Source organism: Nannospalax galili, unplaced genomic scaffold (genome assembly GCF_000622305.1).
Source record: "Nannospalax galili isolate Female #2095 unplaced genomic scaffold, S.galili_v1.0 scaffold142, whole genome shotgun sequence".
NCBI classification, from domain to species: domain Eukaryota; kingdom Metazoa; phylum Chordata; class Mammalia; order Rodentia; family Spalacidae; genus Nannospalax; species Nannospalax galili.
Window position 1 is genome coordinate 483,463 of NW_008348793.1, and position 14,542 is coordinate 498,004.

At 43.8% G+C, this 14,542-nt stretch overlaps 1 protein-coding gene across 1 annotated transcript in view; it reads left to right on the forward strand.

The window, feature by feature from the left end:
• The window catches only part of LOC103744314, a 5,054-nt gene extending 1,045 nt beyond the window's left edge, over window positions 1-4,009 (forward strand). Inside the window, 2 exon segments of the mRNA XM_029569825.1 lie at window positions 17-3,165; window positions 3,463-4,009. Coding sequence (XP_029425685.1) covers window positions 17-3,165; window positions 3,463-3,749 — 3,436 coding nt within the window. The 3' untranslated portion in view covers window positions 3,750-4,009.
• Window positions 4,010-14,542: the final 10,533 nt, after the last annotated feature.

Below are 14,542 nucleotides of genomic sequence, written 5' to 3' on the forward strand. Positions count from 1 at the left end.
GCTGGACTACAAACAGGGAGGTTCAGCTTGCTTCAGGAACGGTGACTCATACCTTCCTGCATGTACCAGATTGCCCCTACCCCCTGCTAGGACGGGACCTTTTAACCAAGCTTGGAGCACACATCTATTTTGAAAATAAGGGAGCCAAGATTACTGATTCTAAAGGAGCACCTATACAAGTGCTCACCCTTAAATTAGAAGATGAATATAGACTGCATCATGATCCCCATCCTGTCCAAACAGGCATAGATCAGTGGCTGGCCAAGTACCCAGACGCTTGGGCAGAGACAGGAGGAATGGGATTAGCTACACATCAGCCACCCCTAATTATTGAACTGAAAGCCACCGCGGCACCGGTGGCTGTTAAGCAATATCCTATGACGGCCGAAGCCCGCCAAGGAATTAGACCACATATTAAAAGACTGCTAGAGCAAGGAATATTAATCCCCTGCCGGTCAGCCTGGAACACTCCTCTGTTGCCTGTTAAGAAACCTGGAAGCGGGGATTACAGACCAGTACAGGATTTAAGGGAAATCAATAAGCGGGTAGAAGATATCCACCCCACGGTCCCGAATCCTTATAACTTGCTGAGCACCTTGTCTCCTAGCCATACTTGGTACACTGTATTGGACCTGAAAGATGCCTTCTTCTGTCTAAAGCTGCACCACCAGAGTCAGCCCCTGTTTGCCTTCGAATGGAAGGACTCCGACCTGGGAATTTCCGGACAGCTTACTTGGACACGGCTGCCACAGGGGTTTAAGAACAGCCCCACCCTCTTTGATGAGGCCCTGCACCAAGATCTGACTGCCTTCAAAACCCTCCACCCCCACCTGATTCTGTTACAATATGTAGATGACATCTTGCTGGCGGCAGAGACACAGGAGAAGTGCCTAGCAGGTACGGAGGCTCTTTTGCAAGAATTGGGACAGATGGGATACAGAGCCTCAGCAAAGAAGGCCCAGCTCTGCCAGAAAGAGGTAACCTACTTGGGATACCGGCTGAGCGGAGGACAGAGATGGCTGACATCAGCTCGCCAGGAAACCATCTTGGGCATCCCAGCACCTCGTGATCGCAGACAGGTGAGAGAATTTCTGGGGACTGCCGGGTTTTGTCGCCTATGGATTCCAGGGTTCGCGGAAATGGCAGCCCCCCTGTACCTCCTGACCAAGACAGATGAACCTTTCATTTGGGAAGACTGCCACCAACAGGCCTTCAATAGCATAAAGAAGACCCTGTTGGAAGCACTGGCTCTTGGCCTGCCTGATCTAACCAAACCGTTTGAACTGTACGTGGATGAAAAGCTGGGGTATGCAAAGGGGGTCCTGACTCAAAAACTGGGGCCGTGGAGACGCCCCGTAGCTTACTTGTCAAAGAAACTAGACCCAGTGGCTGCCGGCTGGCCACCTTGTCTGAGGATGGTGGCTGCCCTGGCAGTCCTGGTCAAAGATGCTTCCAAGCTGACTATGGGTCAGCCCCTTTACATCCGGGCCCCCCACGCTCTCGAGTCTCTCATCAAACAGCCCCTGGACCGATGGCTCTCGAATGCCCGAGTGACCCATTACCAGGCTTTGCTCCTAGATACAGACCGCATCCAGTTTGGAGCCCCCGTCACCCTCAACCCTGCAACACTGTTACCGGTGGTGGAAGGACCTGACTCCCAAGCCGACCATGACTGTCTTCAGGTCCTGGCTGAAGTCTTTGGCACTCGACCAGACCTCAGCGATCAACCACTAGAGGGGGCAGATTATACTTGGTACACGGACAGGAGCAGTTTCCTTGCAGAGGGTAAGCGCTGGGCAGGGGCAGCGGTCACCTCGGACAACAAAGTAATATGGGCAGAACCCTTACCAGAGGGGACTTCCGCACAAAAAGCTGAGCTGGTGGCCCTGACACAGGCACTGCGATTGGCGGAAGGCAAAAAGCTAAACGTGTATACTGATAGCCAATACGCCGTTGCCACTGCACACATCCACGGAGAGATTTACAAAAGAAGAGGACGTCTTACTTAAGGAGGAAAAGAAATAAAAAACAAAGCTGAGATCATAGCGCTACTAGAGGCCTTGTTCTTACCAAAAGAGCTCAGCATTATGCACTGCCCAGGCCACCAGAAAGGAAACCACCCTGAGGCAAGAGGAAATCGTCTAGCTGACCAGACGGCCAGAGACATTGCCTCCAAGAGCCAAATACAAACCGCGCAAATTGACACTGAACGCAAAAGGCAGGAGGCCACCAGAGACTACACTCCAGAGGACAGAAAATTACTTGAGAAAATTGGAGCTTTCAACAACCCAAAAACAGGATACTGGGAGTACCAAGGGAAAACCGTCCTGCCTCAGCGATCGGTGGAGGGACTCCTAGATGAACTTCACAGGTGGACCCACTTGGGAGTAACCAAAATGAAAAGACTAATCGAGCGAGAAGAAACCATTCATTATCTCCCAAACAAAGACGCCATCCTACAAAAGATTGTTAAGAACTGTAAAGCCTGTGCCCAGGTGAACTGGGGCAAAAATAAAGCCCAAGGAGGAGTGAGGCAAAGAGGTCACAGGCCTGGGGTCCATTGGGAAGTCGATTTTACTGAAGTTAAGCCAGGAATATATGGATACAAGTATCTGCTAGTTTTCATTGACACCTTCTCTGGATGGCCAGAGGCGTACCCGACGAAGACAGAAACTGCTAAAATGGTGTCTAAGAAGCTACTGGAGGACATCTTTCCTCGATTCAGGATGCCTCAGGTAATAGGGTCAGATAACGGACCAGCCTTCGTCTCCCAGGTAAGTCAGACAGTGGCCAGGTTACTGGGGATCGAATGGAAATTACATTGTGCTTACAGACCCCAGAGCTCAGGCCAGGTAGAACGAATGAATAGAACTATTAAGGAGGCTTTAACTAAATTTTCGTTGGCAACTGGCACTAAGGACTGGGTGACCCTCCTCCCCCTAGCCCTATATCGGGCCAGGAATACTCCTGGGCCCAGTGGATTAACCCCCTTTGAAATTCTGTACGGGACCCCTCCCCCGGCTGTCTCTTTTCTTGATCCAGACATCTCTAACTTTGTTAGCACCCCTTCCCTGCAGACGCACCTGCGAGCGTTGCAGCTGGCACACGAAGAAATCTGGAAGATCGAATGGAAATTACATTGTGCTTACAGACCCCAGAGCTCAGGTCAGGTAGAACGAATGAATAGAACTATTAAGGAGGCTTTAACTAAATTTTCGCTGGCAACTGGCACTAAGGACTGGGTGACTCTCCTGCCCTTAGCTCTATATCGAGCCAGGAATACCCCTGGACCTAGTGGGTTAACTCCATTTGAAATCCTGTACGGGGCTCCCCCTCCGGCTGTCTCTTTCTTAGATCTGGATATCTCTAACTTCGCTAACACCCCCTCCCTGCAGGCGCACTTGTGAGCACTACAGTTAGCTCATCAGGAGATCTGGAAACCTTTAGCAGTTACCTATCAAGATTCTGTTAACACCCCTATTGCACCCCATCCCTTTCAGCCCGGTGACACCGTCTGGGTCCGGAGACACCAGACTCGGAGCCTAGAGCCCCGCTGGAAAGGACCCTACACCGTCCTCCTCACGACCCCTACGGCCCTCAAAGTGGATGGAATTGCAGCCTGGATCCACACTTCACATGTTAAGGCAGCCGACCCTGCGCACCGAGAACCCTCGAGGGAAGGGCAAGAACAATGGCGGCTGACCCGGACACCCAACCCCCTAAAGATAAGACTGGTCAAAGAAAAATGATAATCATGTTACTCTGGGTAAATCTATTTACTTATGAATTTGCTCCCAGTAATGGGAGCCCCCATACAGCTGTGCCGACCACCTGGCGAGTAATTAATCAAATGGGCATTGTAGTGTTTGAAGTCCACAAAACGGCACCAAAAGACACATGGTGGCCCACATTGTATCCAGATTTGTGCAAGTTAGCCTTAGGAGTACCGGAGCCTTGGGACTTAGAAGGAACCCACGATACTGTAAAGGCACCCAGCCTGGCAATTCCTCCCGGGAGACTGGGACTGGACCCATGGGGAGGATGCGGCCCTCCTGAACACCAGGCCATGTTGCCGCGTAGATTTCACCCCACAAGGTAAAAAGTCAACCCTAAATTGGGACAAAGGATTTACTTGGGGAATCAGACTATACAAGGAAAGGGGAGATGATGGCCTCCTTTTCACAATTAGAAGAAAGATATCTCCCCCACCTGCAGTGGCTATAGGTCCCAACCCAGTCCTCAGTAACCAGCGACCAGCTTCTCTTCCGTCATCTGCTTTGGTGCCCTCACAAATCCCAGAAACCAATGACTTTGCCAGCCTGCCTCCCACCATATACCCTGGAACAGGTGATAGACTCCTAAGCCTCGTCAGGGGAGCGTTCCAGGCATTAAATCACTCGGAGCCAGATAAATCTAAGAATTGCTGGCTCTGTTTGAACCCGAGCCCCCCTTACTACGAGGGCATAGCCGTCCAGGAAAACTTCTCAGTACTACCCGCGAACTCTGCTGCCCCCCTCGCCTGCACCTCTTCCACCCACACGCTCACCCTGACTCAGGTTACCTCGACAGGCACCTGCATCGGAAAGGTGCCCACTGGATTTAAACATTGCCTTAAGAATAACTCCTCCCTTTCCCTCCAGGCCGACGCATACCTAGTGCCCCCTAATGGCACCTACTGGGCATGCAGCACGGGACTGACTCCTTGTGTCTCTCTCGCTGTTCTAAATCTAACCCAAGATTTTTGTGTCCTGGTACAGTTATGGCCCAGAATCTATTGACATGAAGACAGCTATGTATTACAACATTATGAAGAGACTCCTACCCCTGTCAGATTCAAGCGAGAGCCTTTGAGCATAACCTTAGCTGTATTATTGGGAGCTGGGGGAATAGCAGCGGGCATTGGGACAGGAGCGACTGCTTTAATCCGCTCAGATCAGTACATGCTCTTACATCAAGCCATGAACCAAGACCTAATAGCCCTAGAGGAGTCCATAAGAACCTTAAAAGACTCCCTGACTTCTCTCTCTGAGGTAGTGCTGCAGAACAGGAGGGGACTAGACTTGTTGTTCCTAAAACAAGGAGGTTTGTGTGCAGCCCTAAAAGAAGAATGTTGTTTTTACGCAGACCAAACAGGAGTGGTGACACAGACCCTAGACAAATTAAAAGAAAGACTAGAAGAGAGAAAACGTAACTTTGAATCCAAAAAAGGTTGGTTTGAGGGGCTATACGATCAGTCCCCCTGGTTTACCACTCTGATATCTTCCCTAGCAGGTCCTCTAGTCCTTTTGTTTTTAATCTTAACCCTGGGGCTCTGCATACTTAATCGGCTGGTCCAATTCGTAAAGGATCGGCTGTCTGTAGTTCAGGCACTAGTCCTCACCAGCCAGTACCAGGCATTGAGGACTCAGGATCCAGATATGTTATGATGAGTGAAAGATTCCACTCATATGTCCAAGAAAAAGGGAGGAATGAAAAAAAACCTAGGCGCCATGAGCCCACCTGATAGGAATGCCTGACAAGAAGTCAGGCATTGAGAAACTAGCTTATCAGAAAAACAGGACGTAGTGGTCAAGCCATCTGCATCTGGCAATCCCCGGGGCTCGATACCAGGAAATCAGATCTGTACCATAAGTCACCCACCCAGAATTTAGCAACTTAACTTCCTCATGCTTTATACTCGTTTGAATGGGCCAATAACCATGCTTCTGCTTCTGTACCCTGCTTCTGCTCTATAAAAGTGCAAAAACCCAGCATGGGGGCGCGCAAGTCCTCCGAGGAGACTTTGTGCCCACAGGCACCTGTGTACTAAATAAACCTCTTGCTGTTGCAACCCGAAGGCGGACTTGTCCTCAGTGGTTTCACTCTTACAGCATTTAAGTTCACATCCTACCCCTGAAAAGCTTGAAAGTGCCCAGCACAGGTGAGGAGACCAGAGCTCTCATATACTGTTAGGTAAGTAAATGTTGCAACCACTTTGAGGGACACACTGATAACTCCTTGTGCAGTTAAACACATATTTTTATGATTTAGAAATTCTCTAAAATTATTCAGGTGAAATGATAGCATATATCCATTCAATTTCATAAAATTGTTATCAACTTTATTTATAGCTTCTCAAACTGGAAAAAACTCAAACATTCAACAACAATTGAATCAATAAAATTTAACAATATAAACGATTGTACATACTAATACAAGGGAAATACTACTTGAAGGAAAAATGCCTGAACTTAAGAGGGCCCTGAGCTAACTTCCAAAGGGCCCCATACTGGGTTGAGTGAACCTTAAGTCCAAACTAATATCTAACCCAGGAATTGTATAAAACCCTTAACCCAGAGACTGTATTATCTGGGAAAACAAATAACAGCCCCTAATGTCTCAAAACCTCTGAACCATGTCACTGGCACTAACCCTACCCACCTCCCTCTTTCCCAATCTCCTAACTCTTATAAGCAGCCCCCCAACTCTGCCCAAGCAGACATAGTTTCAAATCCCATTGAGAATGTGTTGCCACCTTCATTGTTCTTAATAAAGAACAATCTGCTCCTGAGGTCAGTCTTTAGTCTTCCATTCTCACATCACCCTGGTCAATCCCAATCTAAACATTTTCTAACACTACTTACATATGTGACAGCATAGTAGAATCTCAAAATCAACATGCCAAGAAAAATATGACAGACAAAACTATGTATTATGTGTCTCCATTTCTAAGAATGCTCACACAAATATATAGAGCCCAAAGGCAGGCTTTTGAGTTTGTCTGTGATGGGGTTTAAGATGGAAATTGACTACAAATACAAACAAGGGAATTTTTTGTGGTTAGAGTATATCCTAACTCTGGTGGTTAAGAAAGTATAAATGTCTGTCATCCAAGCAAAACTGCATTTAAAGTGAGTGTACTTTAAGGCAGAAGATATGACTGAGAAGATGAAGTGTTTGCTCCATAACATGAGGACCTGAGTTAGGATTCCCAGGTAAATAGCTGGGTGCTGCAGTATGCATTTGTAAGAACTGGGAGGTGGAAACAGGAGGATCCCTGGGGCTTACTGGACAGCCAGGCTGACTAAACTGTTGAGCTCCAGGTCTCTGAGAGAACCTCTCTCAAAAAACAGGTGGAGCACTATTGAGAAAGACACCCACTGCCAATCTCTGGCTTTCACGCATGTGCGTAAGCCCCCCCTCCACATGATTGCACAGTATTATGTAAAAAAATGTACCCCCAGGGGCTGGAGAGATGGCTCATCAGTTAAAAACATAAGCTGCTCTTCCAGAAGACCTGGGTTCAGTTCCCAGCTGTCACATGGCAGCTATCAGCTATCTATAATTCCAGTTCCAGAGGATCCAACACCCTCTTCTGGCCTCCATACGCATTGTTTGCAAGAGGCGAATTTCCATACATGCAAGCAAAACACTCATGTACATAAAATAAAAATTATTTAATTAAAATAATAATAAATAAAATGTACCTCCATGATGCTGCTTTTAAAATAGATCATCTTGAAGAATATTGTGCATTGTTTTACTGAAGTAGAGTGTGTGCTGGATAGCTTCAGTTGTCAACTTGACACATCTAGTTAGAGAGAACGTCAACTGAGGCATTGTCTCCATTGCATTGGCCTTTGGGCATGTCTGTGGCATAATTTCTTGATTGTTGAGTAATATGGGAGAACCCAGCTCACTGTGGGCAGTGCCACCCCTGGACAGGTGGTCCTGTATGGTATAAAAAAGCAGGCTGAGCACACACTAGGAGAGCAAGTGCTCCAGGTTCATACTCTGAGTTACTGCCTTGACTTCCGTTGATGATGGACTGTAGGCGAAATAAAGCCTTTCTTTCTTCAAGTTGGTTTTGGTCAGTGTTTTATCACAGCAATAGAAAGTAACCAAGACAGACATACAGATAATGATTTCAGTGTATAGATAAGCTTGTTTTGTGACAGAGGAGATATACCTATATTTGAAGAATAAAAGGATGGTGCTATTGGATTAACCAGTCACACTTGTATGAACAAAATAGGGGAAAATGGGTGGTACTTTATTGAGCAGGCTCATTGGGAGCACTGGGGTGAAGATGCTAATCATACGTCCATGTACCCCTGTGTAGTTACCTCCGTGGTAACTGCTCATTTTGCTCCAGGTTCTGTCCTTGATGCATCATCACGGTACTCTGATCTGAGCAATTAGGTCGGACAGCAAGCCCAGGACTCAGACATCAGCTTCTTCAGGTTGGCTCGCTCATGAGGATTTTAATTTTCATCCTGTTTATCTTGAGAACATGCAAATGATGTGTTCACCTCCTTAGCCACCTAAGAGTGTTTGGGTGGTGCACTGCTGCTGTTCTGCCTCTTTGTGCTCCGTTTCCAGTCTCATACTGGATTGCCTGTGGTGTTCAGTGCATTCTGCCCAACGATAACGTGGTTTCTCTTTTATTTTTGTGGAGAGATTGTTAAGGATTGAGAGAGCTTTTTCCTTGTAATTCCAGTTCCCCTACAAGTGTTCGTAGTTAAATCCATGTTTTCCATGGCTGAAAACTAGTCTTCAAAGATTTATTTTTTATTTTCCTGAACTTCCAGTTAGTTAAAGCAAGTATTGTAAGGTAAATTCACTTTCTCAGAGCAAAGGAAAACAAAAGAGAAACCCAATTGGGTTGAGGGGGACAAAACCTTTGATGGTTCTGTTCCTTTGACAGAAACCAGATGGTACATCAGCTTGTACCTCCACAGCTTGCCCAGCACCTTACATACCTTCTTCAAAATCCACCCCTCTGAGCTTCTAGTTTTGCAGAATCAGCCATCCACTTTCCCACAACTTCTCTCCCCCGTCAAGCCAGAGAAGTGGAGGCATGAGCCTGCACAGCCATTAGAGAACAAAACTATGTAAACCATTGCTAATAAGTTCCTTGATGTCTGCAATCAACTGCTTCCTAGCCTCTAACTCATTTGGTATGTAAATTATATGCACTTTCTGTTGATGTATTAGCAGCTTTTACAAGAGAACAGGCAGACCAGACGGAGACTCTAAATAGACTGACAGGCTGCATCTGCATGTGCAAACAGATACACAAACAGCAAGGTTGATACAATTAGTGCACTGAAGAGATTTCTTTGCAACTGAAAATATTAAGCTAATTATACCCACTATACAATATTTGTCATTGGCTTGCCCATCCATCTTAATAGTCAAGAAGTCGAGTTTCCCAATGCTCTTTTTCAACAAACTGCTATATCAGCTCAATCCACTTAAAGAGTGGCCAGCAGCTGTACCTTTCATAAGCAGATCTGGGTTCTAACTGTACAGTCAAATTATAAAAATGATTAAGGAATCACAGGCATATGAAAAATGGGACTACTTATAAATGGAAATCCTAGCTTTAAATCAGCCTTCAGAGGGGCATGATGCTTGGTTTTGGATTTATAGCCACAGCATTTCTCAATAGCAAACAAGAATTGAAACGTGTTTCAATTTTAACTTTACCTAAACATTAGAGGTTCCCTCTCAGCACAGGAAGCTCCTTCCTTACTGAGGTGAGATCATTCCTATGTGTGGCAGGAAAGTCAGTTACATTTATAACCAACTCAGCATTCTGCTTCCTCTTTCTTTCTTTTTTAATTAAGTTTTTGTTTTAAGACTGGCAAGATGGCTCATCAGGTAAAGGCATTTCCCACACAAACCTGACAACCTGAGTTAAATCCTTGAAACCCACGTAAAGGTGGAAGGAGATAACTGACTCAATAAAGTTGTCTGTCCTCTGGCCTCCACACATGCACTGTGACATGCCTGCCCACATACCATGTACACTCCCCCACACAATAATAAAAGAAATATTGATGAGCATTGTGGCACATTCCTTTAATCCCAGCATTCAGGACTTGGGAGGCAGAGGCAGGTGGATCTCTGTGAGACTGAAGTCAGCCTAGTCTATATAGCAAGTTGCAGGCCAGCTGGGGCTACAAGGAGACCTTGTCTCAAAAAATATATACAAGCCAGGCATGGTGGTGCACTCCTTTAGTCCCAGCACTCTGGAGGCAGAGACAGGCAGATCTCTATGTGTTCAAGGCAAGCCTGGTCTACACAGTGGGTTCCAGGCCAAACCCACTACAAGGAGATCCTGTCTCAAAAATTCCAAATATACGTATTTGGTCCAGATTCCCTGGAGTTATAGTGAGCTGGTGGCTGTGAGCTGTCCAACATTGGTGCTCAGGTCCTTGGAAAGAGTAATACACATTCAACTACTGAGCCATTTCTCCAGCCCAGCATTGTGCTTCTTACTGAAATGAGGCTGAGACTGCACTACTGTGTCAGCTTTTCACATGACTAAGTTAAGCGTTATTTCGTCTCTCCATTCAACTCTGGAGGAAAAGACAGAGATGCGGGACTGTCAGCCATTTGGGCCTTAGCCATTTATTAGCTAAGAAGTGTCACATCAACTCAGTGATTTTTGCCTTCCTGAAATGACCTACAGCGTGAGCACCAGTGTGACAGCCATCATCGTTTCAATTGTTTAAATATGAAAGTTAAAATTCTTCCAAATGACTACTATTTGCACTCAGACTTCTCTGTGATGTTAACCATTTTCAATTTGACTCAATTTAGAATCACCATGGAAACATGTGTTTGTGTCTATGAGAGTATTTCCAAAAAGGTTTAACTGAGCAGTGAAGACGTACTGTGAATGTTAGTGACATCATCCCATAAGATGGTGTCTCAGACTGAATAAAAATGACAAGGCAGGTGGAGCAACAGCATGCGTCTTTCTGCTTCCCGAGTGTGAAAACAATGTGACCAGCTACCTCACACTCCTGCCATCATCACTTCCCTGCCACGATACACTGTAATCTGTCTTACTCTCTAACCCTTCCTCCAGAAAGGTGCCTTTTGTCAAGTATCAGTCACAGCAATGAGTAGAGTAACTGATACTCTGCTTGCATCAGCACGTGCATGCATGCATGTATATGCGTGTGTGTGTGTGTGTGTGCATGCACGTGCATGCATGTATGAAAGTGATCCATTCCCTATGTTTAAAAATTCACAACAAGTATTCACAATAACCTTACCTCCATCTAAGGAACTAGAAAGTGTTTCTTTAAAAATGGTCTTTGGAAGAACAACTTGATGGGCTTTTATGCTCATGATTCATCAGTCACTTACTTAAACTTCCAGGGAAAAGTAGGTAGATGATTTTTCCAAGAAAAAAATTAAAAAGATGTGAACAAAAGTATCTTATTGTCATAAAATAGACAAATGTAAAGGATCATTAAAAATACTTTGCAAAAGTGAAATAAGGTATCTGGATATTTCCAAGCATATGCTTTTCCAATATATATTCAAAATAATGTTTACAATTTTAATTTATAACTAATCATGAACAAACTTAAATATGGTACAATTAAATCATCCCTTTGGGCTATAAAAGCTAATGTACTTGGAACAAATGAAATATCAGCTTAACTTAATCACTGATTTTTCTTTCCTGCAATAATTTCATCCACAGGAATCATCCTTTATTCTGTTTGTGATGAGCAGGCAATCGAATTCCTAGTAATGTTTTCATATGTGTGCCAACCACAGAATAAGAATGGATGACCTATTTGGTCAGTGACCATTTGCAGCTTTTAAAGACAGCAAATGGGTTTGCAGTGAAAGATTGGCTCCTACAGTTTCCTCCTTTGCTGGCCTCCCCTACCAACTCCCTAATGTATCCCATCAGTGATTGATTTGAGGTCACAAAAATCTCTATCCATGATGTTGCCAAGGAAACCAGTCCCAGTTATCCCTTTTCTCCAATGTGAGTCCATAAAGCAGTCAGTGGGCAGATGAGATTGTCCTGTGCAAGTTTTTCTATCCAGATTTACTGAAAATCTGTTCCCTGCAAAGTTCTCACAGCCATCTCTGGATGACTGGGAAAGGAAGGTAAAGAAAGCAGTGATAAGATGGTGTGATAAGTACAGCACTATGAAGAAATCCTCAGAACACACATGATTTGTAATGGCTAGCATGTATGTTCCAGCTGATCTAAAGAAGTACTTGGAATGTAGCATATTTAACTCTATGGGCTTCTTTGCCTGACTGTAACCTTAAGAACATAGTTCCATTAAAGGCCATGTCCAGAGGCTAGAAAGGTAACTAAGAGCACTGGTTGCTCTTGTAAAGGAGCCAGGTTCAGTTCTCAGAACCCACATGGCAGCTAACAACAGTCTATAATTCCAGCTCCAGGGGATCTGATGCTCTCTTTTGGCCTCTGCAGGCTTTGCACCTATGTGGTGCACTTACACACATTCAGGCAAAACACTCACAAAAACAAAAAGAAACATGTCTACCTTCCTGTCCAAAGCCACTGTTTGTGTGTAAATGTGGTCACCCTCTTCTCATCAAATAAATATCACTAAAAATATACCACTAAAACTATCATTTGATGTTATACATGTACTTCCATTAAGAAGCCCCATTTTGGGTGTTTTCAACCTTAATCCAGTACTAACTGAAGCTATGATGGTCTAGGTTCTTACATCAGCAACATCTGTCACCAAAAATAAATATTCCGCAATCAAAACTTAACTGGTCTAGCAATTTTGTTGATGATGCACAAGGCAGAACAGAATTCAGGCTTCATTCTTTCTCAGCTAAATTGACTTTGCAGCACTGAGAGGAAAAAAGATTTATGTGTTAGTAAATTAAGTGAGCTCAAAGAGACAGCAAGAGGCTCACATGCCAGCAAACTCCAGCGTTCTTTAATATTTATGTTTTGCCCTTGTGTAATGTACTGTGCTCTGATAAGTTGGAAATATGGAAAAGAGACAGTATTTCTCCTTGAAATGAATTTGGTTTCAGAAGTAAACTGTTTTAACAACTGAATAATGTAATTTGTCTTCTTATTAAATCAAGAATTAAATTCTCACAATTACATATTGGTTATTGATAATAATTATTGGCTATCTACCATATTTCTGCTCCACAAATAATGCTCTTATTTCTTCTGTTACAGCATTTTCATTTACAAAGCAATTTTATATGTATTTTTCAAACATTGGCCTTGGAATTGTCTATTAAAAAGATATAGATACTGTAGCTTAGAAGTTGGGTCAAAGTAACTGACTTGTATTAGTTACTTTTCCTTTGGCATGTGTGAAAGGACGCTCCCAGAAAGAACTCCTGCATCTTGGACTGAACTTCCTGTAAGGCTGACAAACCAATTAGCACTCCTGAGATTGTGGAGAGTCTGGAATGTTGCAGATTCAGAGCCTATTCACAAATCATCTGGGGATATCTTTAACCCCATAAATAGCCATACCTTGCCTACCTCTGTTTCTGAATTAACATTCTTGTGACCAATAAAATGTATTAACTTAGCAGACCACCAGGTCTCACCAATCAAAAAGCTAAGAATGCCATCAGATAGCATCTGGAGACTACAGTAGAAAACCCCTGCTTTGCTACCAAATGCATCCATCAACATATTCGAAAGGTGTTGTGATTTATAACTTTTCTTTGCTCTGTAACTATAAAAACCGGATATAACTGTTAATCACACTGGAACATGGAATTTGGAGTAATCTGAATCTGTGTTTCTGGGTCAAGGTTACTCATATTCGGCTCCAGAATAAACTACTTCTTATGCCCTTTGAGGTGAGAATTATGCTTTTGTATTGACAGTTATGGCATCCAATGTGGGGTCCCAAGGATTACCCACTTTTCCTCAGCGGAGTTACATGGATGGAAGCAGGTACTGGCATGGATCCATTGAGTCCAGCCCTCTGGTGGTGTCTCCTCAGGTGAATTGTGGTGCGTTCTTTCTGGGGTTCTCAGATCTCCCTTGGTTTGGTTGATGGTCCATTTGTGTACTCTGAGCTGGTCGTGTAAGGATCCTATTTATTAGATACATTTATTGGTTTGGGTTTGCTTTTGAAGTGTTTGTTTAAAGTATCTCTTTTGTTTATTTGCTTTGCAAGTATTTGTGTTTTGATACACGGTTAGGTTTTTTGTTGCTTTCAGACAAACTTCTTAAAACATGTTTGATTCTGACCATTTGTTAAAATTTACTAGCGGTAACTATTTTCTTCTTTCTTTCTCTTTCTTTTTTTTCTCTGAACACTTCTCTTGTATCTAATCTAAGGAATGGAGAAATGTTTTGAGAAAAACAGATATTTTGTATTCCAGCTAGTTTTAGGGTTGATTAGTGTGTCCCTTTAACTTACAAGTGTAGGAAGACTTAAAAATCCAACTTAAGGTAGTCTGCCAATTTTAAAGTTCCCATTATTTAGATATTTGTTTGTTTGCTTGCATGCTTTCAAAATGTTTGCTTTAAAGTATCCATTTTTCTTTGCTTTAGAAGAAATTTATTTCTGATTTTTTGTTTTGTTTTTAGTATTGGTGGCTTCTAGAACTTTGAAAGCATTTTGGTATTTGTTTGTAGTCTGTTATGGTTCTGTTTGCTTCTGATGTTTTTATTTAGTTGGCCTTTGTCTCCAGACAAATACCTAAATTTGCAATTTTTTCCTTGTGAGTTATTCTGGCTTTTTACAACGTTGATGCCTTTAGCTTAAGGATA